The sequence below is a fragment of the Bombus vancouverensis genome, chromosome 5 (assembly GCF_051014615.1).
Source record: "Bombus vancouverensis nearcticus chromosome 5, iyBomVanc1_principal, whole genome shotgun sequence".
NCBI classification, from domain to species: Eukaryota; Metazoa; Arthropoda; class Insecta; order Hymenoptera; family Apidae; genus Bombus; species Bombus vancouverensis.
Genome location: NC_134915.1, coordinates 633,705 through 652,368, shown reverse-complemented (window position 1 = coordinate 652,368; position 18,664 = coordinate 633,705). Strand labels below are relative to the sequence as shown.

General features: G+C 25.1%; 1 protein-coding gene across 7 annotated transcripts; it reads left to right on the top strand.

Annotated features, from left to right (window-relative positions):
- On the top strand, positions 1-17,445 carry Taf3 (TBP-associated factor 3). 7 transcript variants are annotated; one of them, XM_033333403.2, is made up of 11 exons: positions 1-257; positions 854-1,025; positions 1,173-1,415; positions 2,355-3,532; positions 3,672-4,244; positions 5,988-6,167; positions 6,275-6,375; positions 6,577-6,922; positions 11,092-11,186; positions 14,068-14,168; positions 14,791-17,445. In XM_033333403.2, the coding sequence occupies exons 1-11, from the start codon at positions 201-203 to the stop codon at positions 14,853-14,855; spliced, it is 3,111 nt and encodes a 1,036-aa protein (XP_033189294.2). In that variant the 5' UTR covers positions 1-200; the 3' UTR covers positions 14,856-17,445. The 7 variants fall into 7 exon arrangements, with proteins under 7 accessions (XP_033189294.2, XP_076474644.1, XP_033189295.2 ...); XM_033333404.2 differs by having other exon boundaries at positions 5-257; positions 6,592-6,922; XM_033333408.2 differs by lacking the exon at positions 1-257 and adding an exon at positions 273-603.
- The last annotated feature ends 1,219 nt before the right edge of the window (positions 17,446-18,664 follow it).

Below are 18,664 nucleotides of genomic sequence, written 5' to 3'. Positions count from 1 at the left end.
CACTTACAATAGAATCATCTCTCCATTTATTAGTCTGTGGATTTAATAAATATCGAAATGCATATGTATTGTGATTGATGATATTATCTTGTGATTTGAATAAAAGTGAATAAATATGGAATATAACATCTTGATATTTCTTTTGTAATAAAGAAAATAACTTTTAGTAAAAATCATATCTTTTTTTTGTCAAATTTGTTATGGAATTAATTTGTGGTTACATAAAATTATATTCGTGTAATAAAATCGATGTAAATGTATGTAACAAGTAATGTAATAATAATGATAGAACATTTTTAATACTCGAGTCTGGCTAGATTTTATACTTTAACAGAAATGAGTCAAATACAACTAAGACGACGCTATCTTTTTTACTTCTATGACTAAAGAAATTATCCGCCATTATCGTATATGGTGTATAATGTGCATCAATGGTTATAAAGAAGCAAAAATACATTTAAAAAATGTGAAAGCAATAAAAACGGATTTCGTTCTACATTCATTGTGTTACGTACATTATAAATGAAACGTGTATTATTATCAAAATGAATTGCATGACTTAACATCGAAGTGCTAAATGAAGCTGAGTAGTAGAATAGAAATGTATGTAGATATTTTATATTAATAAACGAAAGAATTAGAACTTATATAATTTCTTTTACATTGGTGAGTGAAAGCAAAATTTCATATTAAATCATTTTTACATCTAATGAAAATAATTTATTGAATCTCACTATTTTACTAAAAGATGACACATATCTGTATTAAACTATAAAGTTCTAGTAATGTTCTTTCAGTTATCGATTTTTGCTACTTTCCATTATAATTAATAATTTTGTATTATTTTTTTCAGTTGAAGATGTCAATAGAATATAGTAGGAGTGTTTTAAAAATGGTGGTTGCTCAAATTTGTCAAACGATTGGATGGCATTCAATCAATTCTACACCATTAGAATTTATGGTTGATCTTATGCAAGAATATATTTTACAAATTTCAAGACTTGCTCATCAATATGCAGAAATCTGTAAGTATTTTTAAAATATTACAGAGATTTAATTGAAGTTTTAAACAATATCAAGATAGTTCTATTGGCTTTATAAATAATTACGCAGTATATAAAAGTTAAATCATAGTAGTTTCATTTTAAATATAATATTAAATGTTTTTTCAGTGGGAAGAACAGAAGCAAATCTTGATGATTTAGGTTTAGCATTTCGACATATGAATATTGATATACAAGAGTTAACAGAATATATAAAAAATGTAGATTCTGTCCCATGTCCTGTAACAGTACCAAAATTTCCGGTTCAACGAGAAAATCATCTAAATTTTTTGAAACCTGGAAGCCGGGAAGTTGTAACAAGGCCAGTACATGTACATGAACATTTACCAGCCATGTTTCCTGATACTGAAGGTAAATTATTACTCGCATATAAATACACATATAATGTTTTAAAACTGAATAACAAAATATTTTATATTCATATTAATGTCATTGTTTAACCCCAGATAAAGCTCCTAATAAAGTATTTCTGAAATGCAGGATAACCTTTTAAAAACACAACAAGTTATTTCAACCACATGTATTGATTGTACCAAAGAAAGCTTTTAAGTAAAGATAAAGCATTGAAATGAACATAAAGAAATTTATTTTGCTTATATATTGGGTTGTAACATAAGTAAGTTTGGTTAAACTCAATATTTTTCTTTATTTGATCAAAATTATTTATGTTATTTATTACTATTACTATTATTTACTATACTATTTACAACCCAATGTTTCAAATGTTTTGCTTTTTAGATATGAAAATTGGAAAGAATTTCATCAAAACTGTCAAATTTTGCATAAATGTAGATTGTAATTCTTCGTACAATCTATCTTGATAAAATATATCTTATTTTGCTGTTACAATGATGAATAACTTAAGCAATATAAGAAATATTTAGATTCTTATATATATAATATGACAGACTTTTTTCTTATTACATAAAATTTTATTTTTATTTGAGATCATCATAATGTAATGGAAATATAAGGATAAAATATTATTTTAGTCTACATTGCTTTATTAGAAAAGTTAGTATATCTATAAACAATTGTCGTGATCAATAATCTATGAAGTAATTGTTCATGTAAAAAGAGATTTTGTCAAATTTGTATGTATATTAAGATATGCTTACACCTAACATGCAAACTATTGCTAATAAAAATATTGAATATTTAGTATCTCAACTTCTTGTAGAAAAATAAATATCAATTTAATTAATGATCTCAAATAATTTTAATAAACAGGAAATTATACAATTAGAGTGAAATTTTATTAATTTACATATTGTTCACATTATTTTACAGAAGAATATATAGCAGAGAAAACAGAAAATTTATTAAATGGAACATCCGACTTAACATTGAATAGTGGTACATCAAGTAACAGTTCTATAAATGTATCTCCTCATAGGATGTCACCACAAGTAGTATTTAAGCGACCAGGAGATCCTGTCTCATTTGAAAGCCCTATAACAAAGCGTGTAAAAGTACTGGAAGAAGGTAGACCATTACGTGAAATTCATAGTGTCATGATGACTACTTCAGGTTTTTTATCGCCTGCTCGAGAAGGAAAACTACCTGAAGCAAGAACCCCCCATCAAACTTGTTCAGATTCGTCACAACCTAGTTCTTATCCTATGGTACCCCCCGAACTAAAGTATGATAAAAAACCCAAAAAGATTGTAAAGAAAGGATTAGAAGATTGTAAACTTGATAAAGAAAATAAGAAAAAGAATCGTGCTAAGGAATTATTTAAACCAGATAAGATAGACGATAATAAAATTAAAAAGTTGGCTGGTATGAAAGAATTAGCTAAATTAAAACCTTTAAAGTCAGTAGGTGGGAAATTACAAAGTACTATGCCAAGCTCATCAAGCAGACCATCTACTCCTAAATTAGTATCACCTAAAACAGCTATTAGCCCAAAATTACAAAAAAGTACACAACCAAAGACAAAACCAGAAAAATTAGTCGACGTTACTGGTAGATCTCCACCATCTAATGAAAAAAAAGAAGACACTATTGATAAACTTCCATCAGAGCCAGATAAGCAAAAATTGAACATTTTTAAAAAGATTTCAAAACCACGAGAGGATAAAGAAAAAGACATATCAGACATACAACATAAATACAAAGAACTTGATTCAAGAGAAAGTTCACCTGGTTTAGTTATTGATGAAAATATTGATAAACAAGCATTGCGTAATGATAGTGATGTGAAACGAGAAGAAAAAAAGACTCCACATACGCCAGACGTCCACCTTCAACCAGATGGAGGAGAATTAATTGGTTTACAAAGTCCAGGATCAGATGTTTACATGTTTGATGATATGTCACCACCAGGAACTCCCAGTACACCAAGAACTCCGGAATTGAACATGCCCACGACACCTACAGATCATAAAAAGAAGAGAAAAGAAAAGATTAATAAAAAAAAGGAATTAAAATCAAGAAGCCCAAAACATTGCGTTAGTCCAAAAAAGGTAGGTTGACTTTTATTTAGAAATAGCATTATGTGATATTAACACAAGTGCACGCGTGCGTGTACGTGTATGCGAGCACTATTAATTGCTTGAAGAAGACGCTGAAAGACATCGCCGATATGCGATTACCGTTTTTCAGACAAAGATTATCAACGATGCGCCAGAACAGGATATACTAGATCGACCGAAAACACCACAGGCACCTGAACCTCAGATTTCCAAAGAACCAAGTTTTCCACCGACACTTCCATTTCCTTTTTTCCCCACATTTCCTCCAGCACCTGGTTTAATACCGCATCCAATGTTTCCTAGATTTCCATTACCTATAGGAAGAGGTAGTAGTGGCGCTCATCCAGCAATGTCAAATTTACCATTACCACCTCGCTTTTTAAATTTACCACCAAAATCTGAAGATTTCTCCACTTTACAAAGAACCAAATCTCTCGATCGGGAAAAGCTTCCTTCAACACCTTCCTCTACTGAAGCAACGCCTTCAATGACAAAATACGAAAAAACGGAGAGAGAAAAAGGAGATAAATCAAAGGCGGTTAAACAGGACAAAGAGATACCTCCACCAGTTCCTACGAGTACCGTTGCACCGCCTTTATCATCTGCACTTGCAGCACCAAATATGTACCCTAAACCAGTACCTATTGTGCCGTTATTATCTTCAAAAAGTCCCAAAATTGAAAAACAGGATAAAAATGATAAGGTAATTTTTTATTTTACTAGTTACTTAAATTTTTTCAGCTTTAACAATTATCGCAATGTTAACATATAAAAGTTAATGTGTTTACTATTTATACATTTGTAATATATATAAATATTCATATAAATGACATTTGGAAAATTAGGAGGTTGATTTTTTAATCATTTTGATTTCAAATTTGATAAATCGCGGGGGTTTTTTAATGCATTAGCTCAAAAATTTACATGGAAAAAAGATGTTAACAAGATATTTTCCAACCAGTTTAACTCCTAGTGGAATAAATCAAATCTAACACATATTTGACCCTTTCCACTCGGCTGTCCCCGTTTGAAGGAACATCGTAAGTTTAACAAGTTCAGATGTCCGCTCTAAGAGGACACAAAGAGATTATAGGTGATTTATATAGCAGTACATTACACAAATTCCAAATTTTCTAAAAATATGTGTTTTTTTGAAGTTCAGTCTTCACATTGTACGAGAAAACAAGTAAAGAAATAAAAGATATGCCTAGATACGCAGATTACAAAGAGCTAAAACAAGAATAATTCAAATTTATCAAACAGATTTCAGTATATTAAGCCGTTTTTAGTTATGTGAATCACATATCTGTATGTATAATTATGAGTTATATTAAAATCATTGATTCAACCAAGAAAGGGGAAGAACAAAGTATAAGTTATTTTATAACACATTATGTTTATGACACATGCAAAATTAATACTCGATTTAAAGCATGATTTTAAACATAAATTATTATCAAAACTTAATAATTAAGGATATATTGTTTATAAAAGTTGTAATTTTTACTAATTTTGATGTATTTGTATTGTATACAATTCCATCTCCTATTTTACTAATTTTATGGATAATTCTTTTTTATTTTATTCAGAGGAGTTTAAAGCTACTAAGTAATTTTTATATCATATTGTTATATTTGTAAATGAGTTTACAGAATGAAGATATAAACTTGCTTATTTTATTTGAGTTAAAAATTTTTAATACTTTATTGAGATGTTAATTTCCAAATTAACTTTATGCATAAAATATGTATGTTGTAAAAAAATGTCAAAGAATATAATAATTTCTCTAGACTAAAGATAAAGGAAGAGAATTGCAAGATTTATTTGAAATTTTCGAATGAAAAAAATAAATTCTTATAGCGGTAAAACTAAATTATATTTAGAATCAAACTCTCTGAATACAATAAAGAACAATGATATGTGCGATTAAGATTTAAAGGAAAGATTTTTCAAAATAACTTCTAATTATTGAATAGTCGAACTTTCGATTCAAAAAACAAATACATAAGTTAAAATAAATGATACTCGAAGTCATTTGAGGTCTAATGAACATTTTTAAAATTACTCAAATATAATATGATCAGGTATGAATTCATTTCAATTGATGGAATTTCACCAATTATACACTTTATTGTATAATGATTTCTATTAAAAATAATTCGAATAGAAATAAGATGTTCGATTTAATGTTTGAAATGATAATTTTGTTTTTTTGGTTTCAAACGGTTAAATTCAGGAAATTCCAAAAATCAAAATTTAGTACAAAGTTTTGAATATCGATTTAACAGACTTATTTAGATAATCAAAATCAAAATTTTATTGGAAGTAAACTGATAATGTGAAATATTAAAACTTAAAATAACATTTTCCCCAAATAATTTATAAAAAAGTATATGTATATCAGTTTTATTATTAAATAATTATTACATATAAATTTTATTTTCAGAAATCAAAGGAACATAAGAAAGAAAAGAAAGATAAATTAAAAAAGAAGAAAGATAAGAAAGAAAAGCACAAAGAGAAAGGGGAGAAAATAAAAGAAAAAAAGGATAAAATGGATAAAAAGGAAAAGGTGGATAAAATTAAAGAAAAGAAAGAAAAGAAAGATAAGCGAAAAGAGAAAGAGGTAGAAGAGTCACTTTTTATAAATATTTCTACTGCCTTCTTTTCTATTATTTTTTGTGAGATTATTTGAAATTAAGAGACTAATGTTTTAATTTCTTTTTATTATAGAAAGAAGATAAAATTTCAGAAGCTGTACCAAAAATAACACTAAAATTAGGTACAGCTTCTCCAAGACCTCCAACGCCTGATGCTGCTCCGATGAAGAAAATGTAAGTTCACAGATAATTTTAATTTTCTTCTTTTAGTTTCAATAAGTTTTTTTGTGATGATTTCAATTCATGTGTTTTGTTTTCTTATTGTGCTATTATAAGGATTTCCGTTGTGTTTGTTTTCTTGTTGTATGAAGAATCGTATTATGCGTTAATGTTAAACACACACATTGTATTTAATAACGCATACATTATTATTAGGGAAATGTGTTATAGAACTATAAAGACATTGCTGAAGAAGCCCGAGGATGAGACGAAACGAGAACCAAGTCCCGAGTTGGCGAAAATATCAGCATTAGTAACGCGGCCGCCAAAGCAAAAGTCGGCAAGTAAGAAAACAGAGGAGGGAACATTAGATGGAAGCCCTGCTCTTCCTACAGATACTTTCTCTGCCAATCTTACTAGTGTGCCACTTGCAACAGTTCCTCGAGCAAAGAAATCTCTCTTCAAAGCCTTACCTCAAAGAGAGACTCCTCCATCTCAATTTGATCCTGCTCCTAAGCTCCCACCTCCTCTGACGCAACAACAACCACCACCGTATTATTTTGTAAGTACATTTTTATATGATAATCATACACTTCAAATATATAAAAATGTTATATTTTTAAGTATAACATTTAATTAGGTTTTCAAATATTTCAGAATATTTCAAATATGTTAAGAATCAGATACCTTTTTATAAAATTACAATTGAATCATAATAGGGCTGTCATAACTTACACATTCAAAAGAAATAATATTATAATCATTTTTAATCATTATTTTCTTAAATTTTTATGATCGATTTTAACATATCTTTTCTCGTTTATAGTTGAAATAGTTGAGATATAAGTCGTGTTTTCCTCCTTTTTATTAATATAAATTTTATTAAATAATATAATTTTATATATATATATTAAATAATATAATATAATTTTATTAAATGTGTCAATAAAAATAGTTATATTTTTTATTAAATTCATTGCTTCTTATATACATACAAATTAATCCTTTGCGGACGGTACGGTTCGAAGTCAACCGTACCGTGGGGCCGAGCTGCTGCCGCGATAGTCATTTAAAATTGTCAGTGCTCATTTCTGCTTAGACACGCTTTTCGTTCATAAATGTCAAATTCTAGACATATGTACATATACAAATTCTCCACAGGATAAATAAAATGACACACATATGAGTCTTTTAGTTCTATCAATTGTTTTCGCCGAACGCGTTTACGCGGGACATATATATGAGTCGTTCGGCTCTATCAGTTGTTTTCGTCAAACGCATACATGAGTTACTCGTCCAAATTGATGGTTTACGCAGAACGCACATATGCAGTGGTAGTCCGCAAGGGGTTAAGATATTTGTTATGGCATATATTAAAATATAAAATATATGTGTTACATAAGGATGTAGCATACTATAAAATAGTATATGTACATACACAGAAAAACGATTTGAATTAATGATAAACAGTGGCACAGATGAGAAAAAAATTTTATTTTATAATAAATCTCGTATAGTAAGCTGAGATGACAGCCCTCCTTCATTAAATTGATTATTTATTAATTATAATCATTCATAGTTTTGTTTAGATTAATATTGCTATAATATTTAAACATTCTTGCGTTTTTATACATACTTCAAATGAGAATATATCAGATAATTTATTTAAATTTCAATCAAACATTTCATGTAGATATAAAATGTCTCAATCATTTTTTACGTATATAGCTGATTATTTTTTATGCAAAGATTAACTCAATTCATTGATACCATTTTCACTCCATCCAACAACCCTGCTTCCCAATATTTCATTTTTTACTTTCTATGCATTCATGACTTGCGGTGACGGTATAATTTTCATTTGGCCTGCTTTGTTGTATAGATTCATTTGTCTCTAAAGTGTGTATGTAGAACAACTTTATAGCCTAAATTAGAATTGTTACGTATTTCATGTTGTGATTACCAATATACTTGATTATTTCAAATTTTAGCACTTCTATCACATTCAATTAGGTGGAATCTTTTGTATTGAAAGAAGTCTCAGAACTTAATTCCATTAGATATTTTGAGAATATCCATTTTCATTTTTTCAATGATAAAATATTTTAATAATAAGTATTATTAAATAGCCACAAATTTTATAAATGACTAATTTAAAGAAAACTAAGTTCTAAGACCTTTCTGATCTTACACTGCTATTGAAATGGATTTTTAAACTTTTTTTTTTTTTTTCTTTTAGTATTTTCTTCTGTAATGCAAATGCACATATGGTATATTTCATGTAGCTTAAATAGATTGATCTTAATGGAGAAAGGAATATTCTTGTATAACTTCATAAAGATGGATTCAAAAGTTTCTATCTAAAAACATGGAAAATTAAATTTTAAAAAAATCGTTAGATTGTTCTAAATGGAATATTCAATTTTGTTTCAAATGCAATAATCTATAGATTAGGTTTGAACATTCTATTAAACTTTATTTACAATTAAGAGTTTGAGAAATTATTTTAACAAATATTGGGTGATATATTAGGGAAAATAAAATATAAAATATATTGCAAATGTATCTTTTTTTAGGATAGTACAGATTCTAAAAGCTTTTTTGAGTAAGTGTATTAATATTTTCCATAAACTACCAAAAAATAAGTGCATGGCATTTTTATTGGTACAAGTAATTTTATTGAACAATTATATCATATTAATAATAAGCATATAGATACCTGTCTTTTAACTTTTTTCAAAAAAGTTTTTTGCTAAAAGTAATTTGTAAATAACGTAAAAATTTTTATTGATAAAATGTTATTACTTTTTATGAATATTTTATAAATAAGCACATAGCTTATTTTTATAAAAAGTAAATTTGAATAAAATATTAGTTATTTTATATTTAGTGAAACATAATTGTTTAAAAGCTTTATACAATATTTTCCATAAGAAGTTGATTTATTATGTTTTATTAAATTTATATGTTATTACATGTTATCAAATATAATAATTTCAGACCTTATGTGTAACATTCAAAAAGTATAATATACAAAGTTTTTCAACCTTCCTTCTTAATCTTTTAAGATGGAAGATTTAATATATTTACAAATATATATTTCCAGTAATCTTTTTGCTCAGCATTTTCTATAAGAAAAAGAAAATATTAAACATAGTATTCTAGGTTTTTTTAAGGTGAGTGTCTAGGAGCATTCTATATATGACCAGTAATAATAAAATACATTATGCTTTACTTTTTAAATTTTAATATCTTATTTATATACATAATGTACAGGGATAATTTTAAGATATTGATTACTGAAGAAAGTTAACATAGGTGCTTATGAATTTTTTTGAAATTTTTTATAAATTTATATACAGGGCATTAAAAATATAATCAATTTAAAAAAAAAGATTATTATAAAATATTAAATCAATACACACACACACACACACACACACACACACACACACGCATTGATATATATATTAATATATATAATATGTTATATATGTCGGAGATGGAAGGACAGCAGGATTTCCCCGTGGACCGTGGATTCGTTATCGAACCTGAATTCGTTGTCACCATCATCTCGAACATCCTATTGCCATTACTCATAGCCTCTTGTGGTGCCCACATTCGTACTGATAAATATTAGCTACATTCGCGACGGTAAAATAAGTAAAGGTTCATAGAAAGCTCCAAAATGCCAACCTGACTCCGACATATATTATATATAACTAAACATTTTTAATTCAGTAATTCTTTTGCTCTTTCAATATAAAGTAGATATTTTATATTGCATTTGAAAGAATTGATATTAGATACAATTGGCCAAATTTATTCTTTTCTTTTCTTTTTTTGTTTTCTTTAAATAATTACAGGCAAAAAAGAAAAAAAATACTTTTAATTTAATTTTTTGGTAGTTCATATCTATGTATGCATTATATTATAATATATGTTATCCTACATTAGAACATTTAAAATACACTAAATTAACAGAAATATTGTAATATAATTCAGTTACAGTTTTTATATGACATGCAATGTTAAAACATCTAAAGATGTAAAAGTAGTATTATACTTCCTTGCATAAAAGTCGATAAAATAAGTGATATGGAGACAATACACTTGATGCAATATATAATAATGAATAAAATGAGTAAATAATTGACAATATTATATTAATCTCCTATTTTTAAAGAAATACAGGGGCCAGTAAATTATAAATGAATTTATTATTTGCACAAAAGTAAAATGTAATTTAAAATTACAAAAAGCCCAGTATTTAATATATTTACTGTTATTTTTTATTCTTATTTATTCCTTTTCTTTCATTAGAGAAATAATAATGTATAACTTAACTATATATAACTCTAGAATTTTTAAAAAATAGATAATATACTCATGATTTTAATTTAATTTGCTAAAATTTTAAAAAATATATAAATACCTTTTTATGAACAAATTTAATTGAAGCATTTACTTAAAGATAACAATCTTTAAATAGATAATAAAAAGTTTCTATTATAAGAAATTTAATTTTAGAAGGGAATAAGTACACTAATAAACAATATACTTTATAGTTTCTTAAAACTGAATGAATAACTATTATAATACAGAAAGGGGGAAATATGAAATAGTTTACAAAATAGCAAAGGATTGGTTGATTGCATGCAACTTGCATGTCGTTATTAAGCATAGCATGCAGAACAATTAGGAATATAACGAACGGTTTTAACGGCACAGAGACGAAAGCAGATGCAGCTCTTAAAAAGGATGATGCTAAGGAAGACAAAGAAAATGGCAGGATTGCGCTGCCCCCAACACCAACCACTACTGTGGTGAGTACATTCCCATTCTAAACAAAAGTCATTAGATACTCCTTGTAAAGTATCATCTATTTTCTATCTGTGTCAATTTTATCGAAATATGGGTTTGTGCGTTGTCTTTAGCTTCTGCCTGAATCTATCATGGTTATGATATTAGAAAAGTTTTCAACTTTTAATGTGAAAACATTTACTGTTCTTAAATTCCTATTATAAAATTTCTTGAAACTGCCTTTAATAACAATTACAACTTATGTAACTATATACATAGATAAATGAACATAAAAAGAACATATATTTATAATATAAAAAACTTCGTATATATTTTATAACAATAATATATGTGATTTAAACATATTAATATATATATATAATTCATAATTTTATTTATATACACATATTTAATTTATAATTTTCATGTTTAAATATAATGACAATTGAGTGTGAAAAAAGCATTTGAATTAAATTTAAAAACTTGATAAATAAAGCTTTAACTGGATAAATGAAAGTTTATTAAAAATTATTTTATGTAAAATTATTTTATATTGAAAATAGAATAATTTTTCTCTTACATTACGGATTATATATGCTAATCAAACTTATATAATAATAAAATATTGTTTTTCTTCTTTTCTCATTCTCTCTCTATATCTATCTATTTATTTATATATTTATCTGTGCCTCTATAAAAGAAAGCTTTTTAATATTTATAAACAAATAAATATTACAGCTGATATTAATATATATGGATATTTATACATTTAGATAACTTTACGTAAAACTATATGAAGGAAGATAGAAATATGTAACTATTACAAATTAAATTATATAAAACAATAATACACACAAGATTTCTATTTGTATGGAAACCAATATATACAGTAACTTTACTTATTAAAATTATCAGTTTAGAATATTTTAAATGAGTCTTCATTATCTTTTACTTAGATTAATTTATGTAATAAGAGTCTGATGCAACCAATATATTAATAACATATAATAAACATGAAAATATTATTTTTATATATAATTATATTATATGCTAATAAGGTTAAATAATTATAACATACAACATATATCTTGATGTTTATACATTGCATCGTCTTATACAAGATGAGTTATCTAACATAAAAATTTAAAATTTCTCCTATATTTTTAGTGTTAGAAAGAAAATGTTTCAGATAGAAGAGTTTGTTATGAAAAAACAAATATTATCATAAAAAATCATAATGTCGATGTTTGGGTCATTTAGAGAATGGGTTATGGGGAATGTTTGGGTTATTAGAGAATAATTTTTAAAAAATACAATCTAAAGTAGAAACAGTGTGTGTAGATATTAAGAAATTTTTCATATTAATAACTGAAATATTATTGAAAATCATATTTAGCTCATACAATTTTATGGTGTTCTATGTTTAATATTTATTCATCTATTTCAGTAAGTCCAATTTTTAAGATATGAAAATTATCTTAGAAGAAACATACATTATGTTTCTACATTATAAATTATCTTTTATAAAAATTAAAAATTATATATGAATGAATTTTTCTTTCTATCAACTTCAATGTTGTAGAAACAAAAATATATCATATCATTTAAAACATTGTTAGTGGCTTTAAAATCTTAAAAACCATAGCTTTAAAAAAAATTTCTATCATAATATTTAGTCTTCTGTAACAAATATTTCCTTACTTAAATATTTTCATATCATTAAAGACAATAGAGAAATTTTTGGTCCTGAAGTTAGGTGATTCACTTTGTATGTGCATTGTTCATATTTGACTTCTTATTTATTGTCTATTATAGGTACTACTTTTAAATATAGAAACAAAAAATTATTATTAAATAGATTAGATTCAAATAAGGGTAGACATGCAAATATTGTATCTGACAATAAGCATTTTGAATATAATTAAACTTTCAGTACTAAATATGATAAATATCTAATTCTAATAAAATATATACACCTGAAATATTAAATAATTTTTTTCTAAATTAATGATAACTTGGTTCTTGGATAATTGAAATATAAATTGCAAATGAGCATTTATTATAAAACATATTTGTGGGCCAAGTGAAAATTTGTTTAATTACCGCAGACCAGCACCTTAACTTTTGTGTAAATGTGTTATTCCTTCCCTACTTATATTCATGTTCATTACATGCATACATTATTCATAATTCATCATAATTCATCAGCATACATTATTCTTTTAAATCATAAGTTGCATTTAATGATAGATATAAATATATGTATGTGGTATGGTAATTACATAAATTCTGTATTATTTTCAAGGTATTGGTTTTGTTATGAAAAATTTTAATTAATTTTTGTAACAGATATTTCATTAGTTTAATGATAATAATGTTTAATGTTAATAATCATAATTATGTATCTACTTTAATTCAGAAATATTTCAGTTTCATTCAACTTTGATCTCTTTTCATTTATATCTCAGCTTACTAAAGATATTATGTATTTACATATATAACATTATAAAATTATATATAAATGCGTATATATGTATACATACATAACATCAATATTGTTATTCAGATTATAATAAGTATTATATACAATTGTTATATTATATTTTTTATTTTATATATATATATAAATTATATAAAAAGTGTTCATTAATTTTGGACTATAACAATTTTATCATCTACTGAGTACCTTTGGTCACATATTTTTTATCAGTTCTTCAATTTTCTAATTACAGTATAAACAATAAGATACAATTCTTAAATATGTTAAGAGTTTAATGTACATTACATATCTTTTTAGTAACATATTGTTAACATGTTAACAAAATACAAAAGATGGGTTGGTTTATCCAAACATATCATAAAAGAGAAGTATGTTGTATTTTTATCGTCATATGAGTTTTTCAGGATCAAGGTGGTCATAAAGTTTGGTTCTGTCCTGCATGTGGTAACCAAGATGATGGATCACCTATGGTTGGTTGTGATGATTGTGATGCATGGTATCATTGGTAAGTAAATGTTGATAAAACAATAATTATTTGGAGCTATACCATAAATTTTTAAGAAAGGCTGTTTTCTAATATAAATGAACATATCTTTACCTTTCTTTTTACAAATTGACTAAAACACTTAAAAATATAAACAATTCTAATATTATGTATCTTTTAACACTTCTTCTTATATTATAAAAATGTTATGTAAATTGAAATACAAAAAACCATAGCAGATTACTTTTTTAGAGAACATATTAAAAATAGAAAAATTACATATCCACTAGAAATAAAAAATTTTAATTATTAAATTATTTTCTTAACTACAACTTAAATATGAGTTTTTAATATCACTATATTTACACTATATTATTTTAACTTCTTTTTTTTATTACTTTTTTTACCTTTTGTTCCTCCAATAAATTCCGCTTTTTTCCTCACATTTTATCTTGTTAATACTTTGTTATTTTCTTTCTTTATCCTTTGCTTTTTAAAAAACATAACAAAGTACAATTACCTTTACAATATAGACGATGATGAAATGACATAATTAAAACTTAAGAATTCTTTTTTGCCTCGAGATTTAGTTGATTTATGTTTTCTGTGTGTATGTTTAATTTACATATTCTCAATCATATAGGGTGTGTGTTGGTATGCAAGTACCACCAGCTGACAATGAGGATTGGTACTGTCGCACCTGTATAGCCAAAAAACAAGAACTTCATCATGATAAAAAGAAGAAAAAGAGGAAGAAAAAAGTGAAAGTTGCTGCCTAGTACAAGCTACCCGGGTCTTGTATAAGATCCGGTATAGGGATTCAAACTACTACCAAAGTTAAAAAAGACAGCAAGCTTGGTGTAAAGAGTATAAAAAGCAAAAAATTATCAAAAGCAGAAGTGAAGTTACAAATGAAATCATTAAAAGAAAAATCTCTACCAATCAAGGGAAAGTCTGGGAAGACTATTATGAAGGTTAAGACTGTAAAGAAACAGAGCAAAAAGATGAAAGATAGTGCAATCCAGTTGACTTAGAAAATGTTATCTTTTGTGATCATCAATATAAATTTATGGTTTAATCTTAACACGTTGATAGCTAATTGAAAAAGTGACAAGATCGTATAATATTAATTGTTTGCAACAATTATATTCTTTTTATGATGAAAGAAATATACAATATGTATATTACACTAGTGGAATATACAATGTAATACATGTACAGCTACAATTAATTTGATACAATTTCAAAACGATACAAATTATAGAATAATAATTCAATTTTTGAACAAGTTGAAACTTGTAGTAAAATAAATTTTCATTCAGTTTATTTCTGAACCTATCTGTTGTATTCTAAAATAATTAATAAGTGATATTTTCAATACGTTTCATATAAACAATTGAAATTATGTTAAATATATTTTCTTGCGATCAATATGTCCAAGTTTGTTCAGATTTTTTTTGATCTTTTTATTTTAGGAAAGGATACAAAATTTAGATATTATTACAAATATTTATTATAATTCATTTATATTTATATTAATTTAATTAATTATTAAAAAAAAACAACTGAACTTAATAAATGTCTAAGCAAAATATGTTACACGGATTTCATTTTACATTTTCTTTTTCTTCATATATTCATTAATAATTTTTAGCAAAAATATTCATAAAGATATCTTTGATCTTATATAGTTTGATATTGATTATGGTTTTCATAGTAGTCCATCTGTTATTTAGATAATTAGATAAATGACGTTTCCACTTTTTGAATTTCGTATATTTTTATGTACAATATACAAAATCGTTATGTGCAGAATGAGTTAATTAAATCATATTATATCAATAAGATGCTTAATTATAGCTCTTTACAAGAATTATTTATATATTTATATCATGTTTACAAATTTCCTGAAAATTTAGAAAAAAGAATATGTTTCTTCTCAAGCACTAAAATTATAAACTTAATAGCATGAAAAATTAATATGAAAACAGTAAAAATACAAATAACATATTACAAAAATACAAATAATAGATAATATATTTTATGTATAGCAATCAACGTGTTAAAACTGATAATGTAACATTTAAAAATCAGTCACGAAGATTCTATTCTCTTTTATTAAAGCAGAAAAGTCTGCATAATATATTGTGTACATTTTTTCATCTATACATATTTACTGAATTCAGATCATCCCATAACTATGAACCACAATAACTGTAATTGTAAAAGAATTTGCTAATTGTTTTGCACTTATAATATTAACCCTTACAACTCTGACTATTTTTACAACTTGTCTTTTGCTTTGTAAATAAGAAATTTTATGTGTTTATTGTTTCTAAATAATTGTACAACTTATGATGCATGATGTACAATATAAAATATATTTTTTATAGAAATAAATGGCATTGCTTACCACATTGATACCTACATGGATAGATTTACTCATTTTATAGACTGATAAAAATCATTAAAGTGAGTAAATCTATCTGTTCAGTTGACAATAAAAATATTGATAAATATATATGTATCATACAATTTAATTTCTATCACCTATAACAATTATTTGCATTAGAATTTAATTATACATAAAGATGGTATTACAAAATATAATTGCATGGTTGGGTCTCAATGTGATAAGAACAAAAACTTAGTCAAATAAAATATTACGATTTAAGTATTATATTCATTATTTATTGTTCCAAATGTATATGACTAAGTTAAATTCTATCTCATTGCTATCTAATTCTCTTTTTATTCAAATATTAAATGATAAATTCAGAAGTTTTTATAGGTGAGTAACAGAAAACTTTAGAAGTTGTTAGGGTTAATTTTAATATCATATGAAAAAAAATATAAAAAATAATATATTGAACATTGTTATTCATAATTCAAATATATTTTTTCTTTTGTTATTAGATTGAACATTATAGATATGATAGAAATGGACTTTGAAGTCAAGATTAGGATCAATTACAAAAGTAATTACATAATATATTGTACTTTATAGTTTTATATTAATATTTAATTAAGAAACGAGTAATGATGTAATAATAATAATAATGTATTTGTAATACAATGAACAGATTTCCAAGTAAATGAACTGTAATTGAGAAAAACATAAAATTATACTGTATTAAAACATTTTTTAAAGTTACAAAAAATTAAAATTCATCTTGCAAAAAATCAATGTATATAAATTTTTGTACATTATAATTATATAATTCATGCAAATCATTTTTACTGTATTATAGAAGCAATGCTTATCAAAAATTGAATAAAGTATGTTATGTACTTAAAAGTCTATAGAATGAATATTAACCAAGATTTAAATTTGACAGTCCTCTATATTAATCTTGTTACTGTAAACAAGTAGGTAAGAACAGTAAATACAAAGTTGAAAAATTACCAAATTAGTTTTGATTTATTCATAATTAGTTTACTTGTATTAAAATCCTCTGTGTTATACATACATATATAATTTTTGCAATCTTACAAATATTCTATATATTTTTATATATATATGTTTTACTATTAAGTTGTTTGTTATCTTTTACATACATTATAAAATAAAATTATGTTTACATTTAAAATTATGTTTCTTAACGTTACGGATTGAATGTTTTTTTGTTAAAATAATTAAATCTAAATAGAGTAACTTATATAAATTTTAGTTTAATTAAAAACAATTAGTAATTGCTATATCCTTAATTAGATTAAGCATACAACCGTATACAAAGATAAAGAGAATATCATTAGATATTGATAATTAATTATATTTTTAGCAGCTATATTGCTATTTATGATTATATTAAATCAATATTCACTAACTTATAAAACTAGAGAGGATATATAAAACATATCAGCATCGCCATCGAACATGTAATTCTAAGGATAGCTGTCGATTAACAGGAAAATGGTGACTTACCTAAATATATACTTACCAGATGTACTTATTACTAGTGGCAACTAGTTTAATTTTAAATTTTAGTCTGAAGTAGAAATGGCAAGATATGTACACATCTTTTTCTTTATTCACATTTAGAGGAGTGAAATGTTTAATAGTAATTAATTAATTATTTTGATGAACGTTTATTTTACTGAAATATAAATGTATATAATATTTATAATCTTTTGCGACAAAAAAGTTTAGAAGAGAATATTTCTTATTCCAAGTTATTTCTTCCCAATATTTTTTATTTCAAAAGAAAATATTGTACAATTCGTTGTGTAATTATATTTTATTATAGTTTTTCTTCTTTTTTTTTATTTAAACTTCTATATCATATAATACAACATATTATCGACATTCCTACGTCTTATTTCAAAATTTATACCAATCTTTAGAGGAAATAATTATCGGTTTAGATTAAAAACAACAAAATTATAACTTGATAAAATTCAAATTATTTAAATATAAAAATGATTTTTAATTTGCCGGTAAGACCATATATTCATAACAAACGTGAATTATTTCAAAATGCAGGCAGTATTTTATATTCAGATGCTGATTATTATAC